This window comes from Puma concolor, chromosome C2 (genome assembly GCF_028749965.1).
Source record: "Puma concolor isolate L17-30 chromosome C2, mPumCon1.1.hap2, whole genome shotgun sequence".
In the NCBI taxonomy this organism is placed as follows: Eukaryota; Metazoa; Chordata; class Mammalia; order Carnivora; family Felidae; genus Puma; species Puma concolor.
The window spans coordinates 54535224-54552288 of NC_141675.1; the positions used below are offsets into that span (position 1 = coordinate 54535224).

Below are 17065 nucleotides of genomic sequence, written 5' to 3' on the forward strand. Positions count from 1 at the left end.
TGAAATAGGTGAAGAGGCTTAAGGGTACGCTTATCATGATGAGCACTGGCTAATGAATTGAATTACTGAGTCATTATATTGTATACTTGAAACTAATATAACAGTGTATGTTAATTATACTTGAATAAAGAAAAAAGAAAAAGTGAAGCTATATATTGCTGAGACCCCACCTGCTATTGCAACCTGACAAGACTGAATGTAATTCTATATACCTGAGTAGCTTTGCCTTGGAAGACATTTTAGTTATATAATGTGATGATGGATTGGACTAATTATTAGTGACTAGAGTGATTCTGGTAAAGTACCAGTGTCTTTTCACTCATTTTCAATACAGTATAGCACTGTCATTGTTGGTAAGATTGTAATATTGATATTGATGGACAAATGTATTGGAAATATCTGAGTTAAAAGCCTCCTATCCCAAGGCCCCTGACTGGCTCAGTTGGTTAAGTATCCAACTTTGGCTCAGGTTATGATCTCACTGTTTGTGTGTTCGAGCCCTGTGTTGGGCTTTGCACTAATGGTGCAGAGCCTGCTTGGGATTCTCTCTCCCTCTCTTCCTTTTCTGCACTTGTGTTCTCTCTCTCTCTCTCTCTCTCTCTCTCAAAATAAATAAATAAACATAAATTAAATAAAATAAATGAATAAATAAATAAATAAACAAACAAATAAATAAATAAATAAATGCCTCCTATCCCTAGTCCACACCGACTCCTCTAAATTTTAGGCATATTCATACAAGTACTATTTTTGAGAATGATCCTTTTGCTATAAGGGATCTATGGTCAAAGACCAGGAGTGGCCTGTGGTGTAAGAAATAATTTGTTTGGTCTTTGTCCCGAGTTAATGGACACAAAACCCTTGGAATTTCCTGAATGATGGGAGTGTCACTGTTACACTAATGAGGTGACTTTCAGTGGGCCCCTAAGATAGCTTCAGGATAGGGGCTGGTGACCAGAAAGACCAAGCACATGATTAGGGGATTGGGATGTTCAGCTCTCCCCCTAACCCTGACCTCTGGAATGAAGACTGAGTTCAATCACATGGCCAGCGATTTTTGTAATTGTGCCTAATTAGTCATGTAATAAAAACAAAACAAAAAAACTCTGGACACCAAAGTTCACTGAAGCTTCCTGGTTGGTGAATATATGGATGTGCTGGGAGGGTGACCACTTTAATTTCATGAAAAGAGGGCATAGAAGCTCCTAGACATCTCACTATGTGTATCTTTTATAACAAAACTGTAATCATAGATATAGAAACTCCTGAGTTGAGTCATTCTAACAAATTATTGAAGCTGAGAGAGTCATGGGAGCCTTTGTATACGCAGCCAATTGGTTAGAAGTAAAGGTGGTCTGGGGATGCACCAAGACTTGCAGCTGACATCTGAAGTCAAGGCAATCTTGTTGAGGACTCTTCCCTTAACATCACAATTTAATTGCAGTATACTCCATTGGGGTAAAAAACAGATGGACTACCAACAATCGAGAATCTCTGTAAGTGATCAATATTATTTTACAAATTAAAATTCATGGCCTTACCACAGAATATTCAATTCAAAGTTCCACAGTACCAGAATGTTTGGTTTCGATCAGAATTTTGTTTTTATTTTTTAAAGTAGGCTCTATGCCTAACACAGGCGAGATCAAGAGTTGTGTGCTCTATCAATAGAGCCAGCCATGGCCCCTCCCCCAAATCTTTGCATCCAGCATTGGAGAAATCTCTTAAAGAAACCACATTTGTCAGAAACACTTAATTTGAGAGCTCAGCTAGCTTTCAGTCTGAGAATTTCTCTGAACTCCTGAGGGAAGGTTCCAGAACTATCTTTTCCATATCCCCAGCAAGCCCATTGATTTTTAGAGTTACATTAGGAAAAAGAATACATGCAAATAAGATGCAGTCCATAAAATAATTACTTTTTAATTGGATCACCATTATTATAGCATTAATTCTAATTTTTCTTTTTGATGGCTGTTAACAATGATTTCTCTTCCTAACAATAGCTGAGGGAAATAACTCCCCTATTGAAATGGAGCAGATATTTTGAAATTAAATATTTTCCATATATTATCAAGAGTTGGTTTTAAGACAGACAAAACATTTGTTTGGAAACCACAAAACATTCAATGAGATCATGTAAATTTTAAAATTCCGCTATATAAAAATGAAACCTTTGGTAACCTGTAACAGCTCAATTTCCCTCCAATTATCTCCAAAGCTACTTAGCCCTGGTCCTTACTTCACATGCTCTGATTTCAGGTGAATGGGTATTTGGTACCCATACTCCTCTACCTCTACCACATTCTTCACCTATACATTGTCATTCTACCTGCCCAGCTTTCTCTAAGATATTACTCTATCAACCATCCCCATTTTCTCCTGGACCTTTACCTGCACCTTTTTGCCTGATTCATTTTGAGTACTACAAACACTTCAAAGTTACCTTCATTCAAAAAAAAAAAAAATCTTCCCTACTCTTGAATAATCTGTTAATTCCTTGCCTCTCTTAATGCTAGACTTCTTGAAACAATAGGCATTTCAGCTTTTACAACCCCTATCCACTGTTCAACTTATTACAATTTGCTGTTCTACCTTACTACATGATGCAAAGGCTCTTGCATGGATCACCAATGACCCCTATGTTTCCCAATCAAAGAGTCTATTTTCAGTTTTCAAGAGTCTACTTTTAGTCTTTACCTCCCAGCAGCATTGGGTGCTCCTGACCATCCTCTTTCTTGAAACTCTTATGCAGGCTACATATGTTTTCTCCTGACCCTCGCCTATTTTGGACCACCCCTCATTCTCTTTTGCTAACTCCTCCTTATCTGGTGACCCTTTCTTCTAAGCTTTTGTTTTAAGTCACCTTTTCACAGCACATATTTTCCCTGATTTCATCTACTTTCATGACATCAATCATTATATAAATAATGATAATTCAAAGTTCTCTATTTCCAACCTCAGCTTTACAACTTGAAGTAGGTCAAGTTGTAAAAATTACAGGAGATATTGCATTGAAGCAGCCAAGAGCAAATTCTGCCTCTGCCCCCTCCTTTGTTTCACCAAAGGCTTCTTCTAATCTCAAACATGACAGTGGTACAAAGAAAAGTGTTCTTTTCTCTTTTAAAAAGATTTTCAGGGGGTGAGGGGAAGATTGTTGGGAGTGTTTTGGTGATTCTCTTTAAGTGATCTCCAAATTACTCCAATCCAAGATTCATCCCCAATGGAGTAATTTTATATGATCAAACATGCAAAAAGTTTACAAAAATGAACAGACAGAAATGGCATGAAACGACAGTGGCATGAGTAGTCAGCCAAAGAATTGAACAAGTTATACAGATCATAAAAATGCCAAAATATGTATGACATGATAGGTAAATTCCAGAGGTCACACTTCTAGTATATTATTAGCTGTTAGTAAATCTTAGGAATGTTGAGTTTGAGGTCACTGACTATATTCACAGAGGAAATAATTTTGTAACAATAAGTTATGTTTTAAAATTGCCAATTTTGCTCAGAAAAGTTAAAAAGAAAAATACCATAACGGAATTTTTAATTAAGCACGGCAACAAAAATTTTTACATTTTGGCTTCCAACAAAAAAATGCTTTGGGCTTGGCTAAACCCATTTTCTTTTCATAGCTAGACAAACTAGTAACTTCTTAAAAATAAAAGCATTCCATCCTTTGATGACTGCACACATTACAAAGAGATGGATGGACTTGCATACTTCTTTCCACAACTGTGGTGGCCCTGATCTAAGGGAGGCTGGACCTGTATTTTAGTGTTAGTATGTAGCAGAAACTGGTAGATAGAACAACTAAGGAGTTGGGGGCTGAAAGAGTTGCTTCTAAACATAAGTAACTGCTCTCTAACTTCTACTCTCCCCTTATCCAGACATTTGTTTCAAAGAGTCATCCAGACTAATATCATAGCCTATCTGTGCAAGTGTTTGAGGAGAAGGAAGTCAAAAGCAGTAGTATCTCCACTACTTAATCAATCACCCAAAGTGGTAGAATACTGTACTTGGTCCAAGAATCCTGCTTAGAAAGGAGCTCCCAAATTAGGAAGGAAGCACTGTTTTCATATGTGAACGGCCCCCCTTGAAGGAAAATTTCATAGGTTAAAGATTCTAGGTACTTCACTTGTGCCTTCTATTATTAGCACATACTTCTATTTAACCATCAATGAATACTAGCTTCTTTTAAAAGAAACATAAGGAAAATATTTTCCTACTCATTTTATATCAGTTTATAATAATAATTTTATTTTGGTCTTTTTGATTTTCTGTTTACAGCCAAACAGAATTGCATTATTATCTTCTTCAACAATCAAAATTTATGTAAGTAAAACAGATAATTTATTGGCAGATAATCCATATTTCTGAAAATGTTGACGATTCTTTCTAGCTCTAAAGTGCTATGAATTATCAAAGTATTAAAGAGTAATGAAATATGTTTCAGATATGAATTAAATATAGGAAAATTCAGAATAGGGATGTCTGGGTGGCTCAGTTGGTGAAGTCTCGGACTCTTGATTTCAGCTCAGGTCATGATCTCACAGTTGGTGAGTGTGAGTTCTGCACTGACATCATGGAGCCTGCTTGGGATTCTCTCTCTCCCCTCTCTCTCTCTGCCCCTCCCCTGCTCATGCTGCTCGTGCTTTCTCTCCTCTAAATAAATAAAATGAATAAATAAATAAATAAATAAATAAATATTCAGAATAAGGTATATTCAGTTGTAAATATAAGTTCCTTATTACACCTTCTGTCTAAAATATGCAGTGTTGAACAAGAAAAGTACAGACAACTCATAATGATCACTGGGATTTTCAAATTTAAGTTTATTGAGAAAAAAATCTGACCTCCAAGTTATTAACAATTACTCAGTCATCGTAAATGTGTCTGCTATCTAGATACTATCTTACTTGATTCTCTTTTTTAGCCAGAAAGGAAGTCCTTCAAAAATAAAACAATCACCAAATGTCCTCTCTCACAGAAGGTCTAAGGCATGAAGACACAAACTCTGCTTAGGAGAATTATATTTCTACCAGTATGAGACGGGATGGGATCTCAAAGTACTGAAAATTAAAAAGCCGGAGTTTCTTAGCTCCTGAATTAAGGTTTCCACAGCATGAACTAACAAAATTAACCATCACATCAGATTTTTTTTGTAACCTGTCACAGTGATAAACAACATTTGGCAATATGTACCAAGAGAGAAAAACAATTATTTAATGTTTTTTCCACTAGGCTTTGGGAATAACTCACTCTCACTCTTACCTCACTGGCTCTGCTTCCTCTCATCCATCTCTAAGTATTGATGTGCTCAGTCTTTGGTCCTTTCTCTGCCTATACTTACTTCTTGGATGATTTCTTTCAGTGCCATGGCAGCATCTGTATACCAGTGACTCCCAAATTTGTATCTCTAGTCCCCAACTCTCTCCTGAGTCCTAGGCTTGTCTAACCTACTGTTTACCCTCCATTCCTGCTTGAATGTCTGAGAAGCATTCAAACTTACCATGACCAAAATAGAATTCGGTTTATGGACCTCCTGTAAACTTCCTCCTTCCCCATCTTCCATCTCATTCATCCAGGACAAAAATGTGTGCCTCTTCTCTTTCTCTCATCCAACATCCCTACCATGGCCAAGTCTTTATATGATCTGGTTCCTGCTTATCTATCTTTCTGTCCTCTCCTCCCACTCTCTGCCTAGCTCATGTTGACCTAGTCCCATGGACTTCTAGCAGTTCCTTTTACATGCCAATCATCCCCACCTCAGAACCTTTGCACTTGCTTGTCCTATAGTCATTCCCCTACCTCACCTCCAGCATGCTCTATTCCATCACCTTGCATTTTCTTCACAGCACATATCATTAGCTGAGTACTTATTATAATTTGTATGTTTATTTGTGTGCCTTATTCACTGTTGTATCTTCAACTTCTAGAAAAATACCTGGACATAGCAAGTACTCAGTATCTGTTGGATAAATGTCATTGAGATAGAGCAATGCCCTAAAAACATCGTGTCACTGTACTATGGAATTCCAAAACATCAGACATATTTATATTTTTTTCTAAATACTAATGCAATCTATATTTTTAGATGAAAATTTTAAATTCATAACTTTATTCTATTTAATTAATTCAAAAAATATATAAATATAAAAATATTTATAAAAATATACATACATATAAGCAAAATACATAGCACAATGAAACACAATATTTACTGTATTTACTGTTACCAAATGAAGGAAAAGGAACATTTTAAAAGATCACAAAACTTAAAAAGTAACAAGACATTTTTAGGACTCACAATCATGAACTCAAACTCTCTACCAACAGCTACTAAATACATAAAGATTTATTACTTACCAATAAGCTTTGATGTTGTGACAGTACTTATCTGTTCTATCAATTGGGTATAATATGTCAACTTTAGTTCTTTAATTAATTTATGCTTAGGACAAATAGGAAGTTCATAATTCTTTCATATAAAGTGAATATATTAATAGATGAGAAAATAAAAGAAAGGAAATTTTACAGTGTTAACAAATTTCATGGAAATGTGACATGGAAAATTATAGAAATACACTTACTTTTTTCATCAGCTTTGTCTTTTATTGCTATGGTATCATTACTCAGAGATACAGTCTGTGCATTCAGAATATCTGTTCTCATTCCAGGAAATTTTGGAGAAGAAATGAACCGGCCTTCATAAGAATATAAATAGATACCACCACCATCTACAAGAAGAAAATGTCTAAAAAAAAAGAATAAAAATACATTCTCAAATAGAAGCTTACTCTATTTTCATTTTTATATGAGAGAATAGTGTATTCTTTGGAAAAATCTAAATCAAATTTTTTTCCTTTGAAAATTTATGAACATTGCAAAAAACAATTCAAACAACAAAGAGAAAGCAAAAGATCTCTTGCAATTCTATCTCTAAAGAGATAACTTATGGCAAAGTATGGGTGTATTATAATTTCATTTTATTGTCATTGCTTTTTAAAATTTGTTAAATGTTTATTCATGTATTTTAAGAAAGAGAGAGAGGGCAAGGGAGGGGCTGAGAGAGGGAGAAAGAGAATCTTAGGCAGGCTCCATGCTGTCTGCCTGATGTAGGGCTTGATCTCACAAACCATGAGATCATGACCTGAGCAGAAATCAAGAGTTGGGCGTTTAACCGACTGAGCCACCAAGGCACCCCTATTAACTCAGTCCTGATAGACATTTATTTTATTTCAAATTATTCACTGTATTTTTTTGTTTTTATTTTGTAATGTTTATTTTCACAAGAGACAGAGTGTGATCAGGGGAGGGGCTGACAGACAGGGAAACACAGAACTCGAAGCAGGCCCCAGGCTCTGTGCTGTCTGCACAGAGTCCTACCCAGGGCTTGAACTCACGAACCATGAGATCATGACCTAAGCCGAAGTTCAACGCCTAACCGACTGAGTCACCCAGGCGCCCCTAAATTATTCACTGTTTTAAAGAATGCCTAGTGTATACACATCTCTGTATGTCTACCTTATTTCCTTAGTGTAACTTCTAGAAATGTAATAATTGGATGAAAGGGCATATACTTAAACAATTTTATTTATTTTTTTATAAAATGTTTTATTTTGAGAGAGAGAGAGAGAGAGAGAGCGCACACGTGAATGGGGAAGGGGCAAAGAGAGAGAGAGACAGAGAAAGAGAATCCCAAGCAAGCTCCATATGTCAGTCCAGAGCCCTACACGAGGCTTGAACCCACAAACCATGAGATCATGACCTGAGCTCATGACCAAAATCAAGTCAGATGCTCAACTGACTGAGCCACCCAGGCACTCCTACTTAGAAAATTTTAATCTTTATTGTTAAACTGCCCTTTGAAAGGCTGTAATAATTTACAATCATACCATTGCTATATTGGAATGCCTATTTCCTCAATGCTGAACACAGTATTACTTCTTAAGATCTTAAGTTCAAAAATTTAATATCCTTGATTCAGAACTATTTCTTGATCCAGGAATTGCTCATTGTTCTTTCTTGCCATGGAACAAATATATACATTTTAATTAAATTAATACTTGAGTACTGGTATGTAGTTTATTTGATTGAAGGCTTTGGCCCTTACCCATTAGTGTATGAAAACAATATTTGCTAATGTTGACAAATGATACATCATATTAGTATAAATTCTTTCTTTGTTTCAATACTAAAACCTTTTTCTATCCTGAAAAAAGACACTATAAGTTTTTAACCTCCTTGTGAGTAAACAGTTTTCAAGGAGCAAAGTTTTCTCAGTACAGAAATAAGACAAGCCAATAGGTGGTAAGGAAATTATTCTTTAACTGCCTAATTAGTTATGCCATTAACAAATGCCTTTACTAAAAGCATACTCAATAAATACACTTATAAGTAATGTGTAAATGAATAAATTTGGAACTATTTGAATAAAAATAATTTCAGAAATATGGTGTTTTAGATAGCTGAAATCTTACCTTTTTAAGTGGCAAAGACGTCTTTTTCATATTAAAAGTTTATGATATAACTAAATAAAGAAATATATTTCAATTTCATTAAACAGATGGTACAAAATTTGACACAATTTTCTTGATCACTCAAGGTCATCAATATGATGACCATACTCTTCAGTAACTGTTTAACTGATAGCTTTGGTATACAGGAGAATCTGTTCATGCATCAGAATAATGAAGCTATTCAGCTATACAGTTCTGTGCTTTTAGTTTTCTCTATGCTGCTTGCCAGGCAGTCACTTTTCTTCTTGTCCTTGTGCCAGCCTCTAACAGCCCACGAGCATTCCCCTTCTGGTTTGCTATTTATAAAAGGCCGTGGGCTAGAAAACCTGAGAGCAACACTATTAAGAGACTGCCTAGGTGGTGAGTAAAGGAATAAGGAATAAAGTACACGGTTTTAGTGCAAAGATTTCACGGGTAGCTATATTAGGTAATTGTTGATTCTATTTTCAAACTTTATTCCAGGTTTCATTGGATTGTAGCTTTCTAAAACTGATGGTTCAGTAGGATATCACTGTACTTGATTGATGACAGTTTTCATGAAAAAGTGTGGGTTCCTGAGCCATAGCTATTTCAACCTTACTCTAGTTTGTTGGCCCGGTGTTCTATAGTCCTGTATACACTGAAAGTGTGGGTAAAGAATATTATTTTTGAAACTTGAGGTCACAGCCTAGTAGTGGCTCATAAAATCAATGTGTTTCAACCAATATTTAAAACCAAAAACAAGAACAAAGGGGCACCTGGATAGCTCAGTCAACTAAGCATCTGACTTGATTTTGGCTCAGGTCATGGTATCACTGTTTGTGAGTTTGAGTCCCGTGTTGGGTCTGCACTGGCAGTGCGGAGCCTGCTTGGGATTCTCTCTTCTCTCTCTCTGCCCTCACTCTGTTCTCGCTCTCTCAAAATAAATAAATAAACTTAAAAAAACAAAAGGTTTTTTTAAAACCTTTTTTTTTAAAACGTTGTTTTTTAAAAAAACAAAAGGTGTTCAAAAAAATGAACACCTTTTAAATTTCTCAATTAAAAATTTTAGTGTAGTAAATGCTAATATATATATATAAATTTGTATATATATATATATATATAAAACCTATATATAACCCTCAAGAATTTTTTCAGAATGTAGAGAAATTCTGAGAGCAAAAAGTTTCAGAACCACTGACCTAACAGCTTATTCTCTTACTTTTTCTTCTTTAAAATAAATAGAAACAAGGGCGCCTGGGTGGCTTGCTTGGTTAAACGTCCGACTTCGGCTCAGGTCATGATCTCATGGTCCGTGAGTTCAAGCCCCACGTCGGGCTCTGTGCTGACCGCTCAGAACCTGCAGCCTGTTTCAGATTCTGTGTCTCCCTCTCTCTCTGCCCCTCCCCTGTTCATGCTCTGTCTCTCTCTGTCTCAAAAATAAATAAAGGTTAAAAAATAAAATAAAATAAAATAAAATAAAATAAAATAAAATAAAATAAAATAAATAGAAACAGACTGACTCCAAATGACTAATATACCATTCTGTAAATGACATGCTTTATACAGTGTTTTACCGCAATATGAAATATTTCAACCCCAAATTCAATTGTCAAACAAGATAAACAAATTACCTTTCTGCCTGCAGAATTAAACTAACAGTTCCTTCTTTTAGATCAAATACAAGAGGTGTATTCCAGTTCTTCGTACTAAAAGACAAATAAAAAGGACACTTATTAACATTTAAAATACCAAATGCTTTTTAATAAATAAATATGTATTCATTTTAAATAGTGTCTTCAGTTTCACAGTAACTGTATATATTTCTATTACAGCACTTGGCACATTGTTCTGAAATCATTCACTTACATGTCTGTATCCCTGACTAGAAACCAAATTCTGTGTAAGTAGTAAGTACTCAGTAGTAAACATTCAATAAATGTTTACTCTAGGCATCACAATATGTGAATTGAGGAATTATAAGCGCAAGTTCTGTCATTTATTAGCTATGTGGTTTGGGCAAGTCATTTTATGTTTCTTATCTGATATAGTAGCGGCATGGCACAGTGAGGAAAGGATGAATTTTTGCCTAGACAGATCAGGATTAGCAATCCGGTTTCACCACCTATTGTCCATATGATCTTAATAAGGTCAACCTCTAAGCATCAATTTCCTTATTTGTAAATTGAGATAATGACGACTCAAAGTGTCTAGCTAACTGCCTGTTATATACTAGATAGTGAACAAAGAGACATTATAACAACAATTAACATTATGAACATGAATATTTTTCCTGTAGGTCTCCCAGGGTCATTGTTGGGCTAAATGAAGATTTTTGTGAAGCATTCTGTAAACTGTAAAATACTATATAAATGTAGGCAATGATCATACTTATTGAATAAATTGATAAGTAAATAAACAAACAATTCCTTTAGTTTTTATAATAGGGATTCAAAGATAGGAAAGGGGGAGAGAACATTTACAAACTGAAAGACTCACCCCAAATAATCAAAGTTGCACAGTTTAAAATATTTTATCATTCCTATATATTCTGACTTCCTCTCAATTACTTTCATGGAACCAATTCTTTAAATCAGATTAAGTCTCATATTCAGATCCAGAAAATGGGGGAAGGGAAAGGCTGCAGTAAGTGGGTGCACTGGTGGGAAATTAATATTGGCTAATGCAAAGAGTCTGATACCTATTTCAATAAGTAAAGGCATGCGCAAAACAAAACAATGAATAAACTATTAATAATAACTAGGCCTGGGGTCACAGGTATGATAAAAATATGTGCTTTTGTACATTAGAAAAAATATCATAGCATGCTTCATGTACATAGTCATTAAAACTAACCTTCATTCTTTGATAAGAATAGTGATTGTGGATTTTTTTAATGTCCCCTTGCAAAATATCTGAGAGTTATGACAATGGAGATAGGTATATATATATATATATATATATATATATATATATATATATCTGCCACAGAAACATAAGCTCCTTAAACCACACTGTCAAATAGAGCAAGAGTATTTTCTATACAATGATATGAAACTTCAAATGAAAATTTAACAAAGAATACTTATATATCATGTTCCTTTTTCTGGAACTTCTTTTCATATAAACCACTATACTGCTTACATGTTTGTTTTAAAAATTATATTTTTATTACTAAAAAAGGGCAACAGTTAGTAAGAACTTGGACTCAAACCCTAGCTCTTCCTTTAGGAAAGAAGTAATCTGACCTAGAGTGAGTTACTTAAATACTCTCTGTGTATTTCAGTTTCTTCATCTTGGAAAATGGGAACGGTCATACTCAACACACAGGGTAAATTAGACCATGACCAAAAAAGACAGTATAATAGAGCTCAATAAAAGATAGTTTTTGTTATCTAAAATACTAGTAGGTTTTACAATTTAGTGAAATATATTTTGGTGACGATCAGTCTCAGCACTATCTCATTCCCACTACTGCTCCCTGGTATTTCACTTTCAGAAATATTTTGTGCCTTAATAAATGTCTTGACAAGAGAGGGGAGGCAAGACTAACTTATAAAAGAATAAAAGCAATCTTATATTCTGTCATATATTAACTGGTATATGAAGATTAGGGTGACAAAAAAAAGTAAAGAGACAAAAAAAATTGAATAACAGCTGCTAAACTTTCGGTAAATATTTTAAAAAGCCACCTCTGATGCAAGTAACACATGATACTAATCCTCCAGATTCAAACATTCTGTCATTGCCAATAAACTAGCAGAATAAACCCCTCACATGGGGTGGTTAAGAGACCTACTGTCTTCAAACGAACCCTAAACTGAAGAGATCTTCTCTATTTGACTCAACCCCATGAAAATTAATTATTCACATTACTATGTGCGCTAAGTGATTGTGAAATTTCTTCACATCCGATAATCCCTTCCCTGTATATCAACTGTTTAACTAGGTATCTTTCTTGACTTTCCCCAAAGTCATACTGTTGTTCACTTTCATGTAAGAAAAATATTTCCCTTAAATTGAGCTGCTTATTTCTTTATCCCCTCTCTTCTCTGCTTCTCCCATTTAATTCTTCCAGGGTTGGCTGCTGTCCTAAGTTGTACATTCTGATTAGTAGTAGACTTATGTATAGTGAGTGAGAATTTTTAATAATTAATTATACCAATTTTTATTGTTAATAAAACTGTATACCTTTGTCTTGCACATTACTGGGCTTAGGAATTTAAGACACTACTACCCTTCATGTTTTTTGATTCATTAATTTATCCAAAAACATTTATCTACTAAGTACCTACTACATGTTGAACACTAGGTGTATAGATGTGACTAAGACACATGTAGTCCCTATCTTCAATTTTATATTCAATGATTATAACCACATAATGTTACAAATAGAAGCACAAAATGTAAAAAACAGTCCCTAACTATTCACAATTCTTGAAAGTATCAGAGTGGTTACATTAGTTTTCTGGATAGTTGAGAAGTCAGCTGGTGGCATGCTAGAGCCAGCTTGTACCAAGTGGTGTATTTTCAGGAAGTTTGTAAGCCAAGTATTAAAAGCTATTATTGGGGCACCTGGGTGGCTCAATCAGTTAAGCCTCTGACTCTTGATTTCGGCTTAAGTCATGATCTCACACTTCATGGGGTCGAGCCCCACACCAGGTTTTGTGCTGACAGTGTGGAGCCTGCTTGGGATTTTCTCCCTCTCTCTCTGCCCCTCTCCCACTGGTGCTCTCTGTCTCTCTCAAAATAAATAAACTTAAAAAAAAACAACAACTATTATTTAAAATTCAATTATATAAACTTATACTTAACATATTATATTCAAAAACAAAGATAATAATAATCCAAACTTATTCCTTCCAGATTATTTTATTACATTTTACTATTATCTATGCACTTGAGATTATATACATCTGTTGTGTCCATATGGTGGCAATTCTATATAACGGTTTGCTACTATGCATCTCTTTTCAATTCGGCCTTCAGTGACATCATAATGGTAGCTTAAACTGGCCATGGTAGAAGTATTTACATTATAGAAGTAGGTAAACACTGCAAATTGGGTTTGTTTGTTCATTTCCAGAAAGCCAGTTCGACACTTTTCAGCACATATTGAGTTACACTTTAAAAAATACCATGTATATTTGTTTTAGGCACAAGTTTCTTGGATGTACTGAATTATTCTCCATTTTCAAATACAGGTAGATTGAATATATTTTCTTCCATCATTTCTGGACAACTCTGGATTATCATTATGAATATCCATGATTACTTTGGGCTATGATATTAAGCTTGAATACTTCTTTGTATCCCTATTGAACATGTTTCAGCCTATTGTCAGGCCACTAACTGTCCCTTCTCTTCCAGTGGTTAGGTGGGTCTTTTTCCTACCATTTATCAGCTGCTCCTCTGGGCTATGAAGTTATAGTTGTTGTACTAAATTCCTTAGAACTGTGAGTAAAGTAAGAGTAAACACTATCTCAGAGAAGGTATTTTCTATTATAAAAATGATTATTAACTGATGCACAAACTTTATTAGGTCTATTTTTAGTGCTCATAGCTCATTTTTAAACCATTTCTTGGTTGGGAGTTAAGTTTGGAATAAGTGAGGTTTTAAGCAAATTAAGTTTAAACCAACCCATGTTGATGTGAAAGCTTGAAAATAAATACCTCATCACAGACAAAACTCTGGATTTTTAAGAAATGCAAGATGCTTACGAGAACACATAACATTGAAGAGATGTTGAAACAACTAAGTGTGCATAGTTCAAAGATGCTTTAATGACTCTATCACGGAATTCCAGTAAATCCACTGCATCATTAAGAACGTTACGAACCTAAACAAGGAAAAATGAAATACCAACAAACAACATTAAAATACATCAAAATTTTAACCAGGTAAATTAGTAAGATTTTGAAGCATAAAAAAATTCAGGGGCACCTGAGTAGTTTAAGCATCTGACTTGATTTCGGCTCAGGTAATGATCTTGTGGTTTAGGTCATGAGATGGAGCCCTGCATTTGGTTCTGTGCTGACAGTGTGGAGCCTTTTTGGGATTCTCTCTCTCCCCCTCTCTCTACTCCTCCCTTCCTTGGGCATGCATGCATGCATGCACACACTCTCTCAAAATAAATAAATAAATGTTAAAAAATCAACCAACAAAAGAAATACACAGAAAATGTCCTAGAAATAAGTAGAAATAAGTATATTTCTAACCTGAAAGCCAATTTGAACGGTCTAGCAAGGGAGAAATAAGGTGAAAAATGCTATAACATTGAGATATAGCTATATATATATGCATAGAAGTTGGAAAGAGACTGTACGATTTCTGCCCCAAACAGAAAAATATCTTCTTAGGGCTAGGTTTTACTTTAAAATTTAAGTTCTAGGGGCGCCTGGGTGGCGCAGTCGGTTAAGCGTCCGACTTCAGCCAGGTCACGATCTCGCGGTCCGTGAGTTCGAGCCCCGCGTCAGGCTCTGGGCTGATGGCTCAGAGCCTGGAGCCTGTTTCCGATTCTATGTCTCCCTCTCTCTCTGCCCCTCCCCCGTTCATGCTCTGTCTCTCTCTGTCCCAAAAATAAGTAAACGTTGAAAAAAAATTAAAAAAAAATACAATTTAAGTTCTAAAAAAAAGAGATACAATAATTTTAAAAAGTCAAAATGGAGTAGGAGGTATTAGTAAAGAAACCAACTGCACAGTCAAGCTTCACAGAGGGGCATATGTATTTCCACATGTAAAAACACAGAGATAATGTATAAGAAAGCTAAGCACCAACTAACAAAGATTTCACCTATAATAGTCAAACTGTTACAAAGTCAGTAACAGAACAAAGTTTGCAAGGATTTTAACACTTGGCAGTATCTGCTAACAACCTTGATATTAATGGGACAATCTGCAGCAAATGAAGAAAAATGTTGAGCAAGTTAAATTTCTCTAATCTTTTGTCAATACCAGAATGGGGAAGACACTGTAGCAAGAGGTAAAAATAGAGAAAAAGAGATTAATTGTACCTATAAGTTAGCATTTCTTTAAATTCCCCTCAAAATATTATCATCTTTCTAAATATAATATGACAATTACAGTATTAATGAAGAATGAATGGGTATGGAAAAAAAGAAAGATAAAGTCAAACTTCTCTTAACTACTTCTTTAAAGCACTTCTACCTATAAGGCATATTGTATTTTTATTATCTGGTCAACTCCCATACTCACCAAACTAGTAAAACTGCTATAACCACGATGGAGATAGCAACATTACATATACATATATTCCTTGACCCAGAAATCTTACTTTTAGAATTCTATCACAAAGATAAATAAACAAAATTATGAAATAACACACACACACACACACACACACACACACACACACACACACACAGTACCACTAATGTCTTTAGAAACCAAAATTTTCTTACAAAAGAGCTATAAGTAAGAAATTAAGAGTAAAACTCTATAATCTTAAATTTGAATTTGAAACTTCAGTATATACTCATGATGTATTTTTATCTGTCAAAAACAATACACTTTGGGGCTCCTGGATGGTTCCCTTGGAAGAGCATGCAACAATTGATCCCAGGGTTTAAGCCCCATGCTGAATGTAGAGATTACTAAACAAACAGACAAACAAGCAAACAAACAAAACAAACACATATTATCTAGAAGTAATTATCAAACCAGCAGCAAGGAGCACACCCAGCACACACCAGGATTATGGTCTCTAGATAACATTTCCCTCCCAAAAGGAGCAAGTCCTTCTTGTAAAAATTGTTGATTCCAAGTCTGGGACAGGAAATATATGAGAAGCCTATAATATCTTATCAGAAATACAAGCAAGTTATTGAAGTCATCTCAAAAGAACATAGGAGCCAATTGGTCAAAGATGGGACCATTTGAACATTAAATAGAATAATGACTGCAACAGATTGAAACACAACAAAAATGTTAAAATCTGCAAGTTTATAATGATAACATCAACAAACAATAACAATAACAAGATACAACAACAACAATAATAACAATAACAAGATTCATTGGGAAATCAACTCATTATCTGAAGAATGGTAAATACAGAAAATACTTCAGAACTGTCTCAACTCAGGGTAACCAAATGGTTGAAAAGGCAAATGTCTTATGGGAGAACTTTACTAACAAATGCAGAAGGAATGATAGAATTACAAGACTATCATTTTGCAAATCCCAATGAAACACAGTTTTAGACCAGTATTATCAATGGCTACTAAAAATATTAAAGTAAAAGCCCAATGGGCTTTTCAGGCTTTTCTTCATGATAGATGAATCAGACTCAAAACACCTGGAGACACTGATTCATCCTAACATCACTAAAAGAGAGATAAACAGACATGTGTGTCTCTTGATGTGATGCAATAGGAAGTCCACAACATTACTTACAAAGTGTTCTTTATACTTATCAAGGTTCTCAATCTGATAACCAGTCTACAAGAAATACTGGGCCTAGATGAACATGTTAAATGGAATCATCCCATAGAGATGCAAACAGGTAAATGTGAAAGTTTTAGCAAAACAAACCACCTGGTTTCTTAAATAAACAGATAAG

At 34.8% G+C, this 17065-nt stretch overlaps 2 protein-coding genes across 16 annotated transcripts in view; one reads left to right on the forward strand and one right to left on the reverse strand.

Annotated features, from left to right (window-relative positions):
* CC2H3orf80 (chromosome C2 C3orf80 homolog) overlaps positions 1 to 6774 on the forward strand; it is a 69747-nt gene extending 62973 nt beyond the window's left edge. For 10 of the 11 annotated variants that reach the window (XM_086674622.1, XM_086674626.1, XM_086674625.1 and 7 more), the window contains 2 exons: positions 4294 to 4338; positions 6684 to 6774. The gene's annotated coding sequence lies outside the window, so the exon portion shown is untranslated. Of the gene's footprint in view, positions 1 to 1444; positions 1497 to 4293; positions 4339 to 6683 lie in introns of all 11 variants that reach the window. The other variant, XM_086674624.1, reaches the window with a different exon arrangement.
* IFT80 (intraflagellar transport 80) overlaps positions 1 to 17065 on the reverse strand; it is a 143652-nt gene that overhangs the window by 29579 nt on the left and 97008 nt on the right. For all 5 annotated transcript variants that reach the window (XM_086674611.1, XM_086674610.1, XM_086674609.1 and 2 more), the window contains 3 exons: positions 14205 to 14323; positions 10118 to 10192; positions 6597 to 6760 (listed from right to left, as the gene is read on the reverse strand). In XM_086674611.1, coding sequence (XP_086530737.1) covers positions 6597 to 6760; positions 10118 to 10192; positions 14205 to 14323 — 358 coding nt within the window. The remainder of the gene's footprint in view (positions 1 to 6596; positions 6761 to 10117; positions 10193 to 14204; positions 14324 to 17065) is intronic.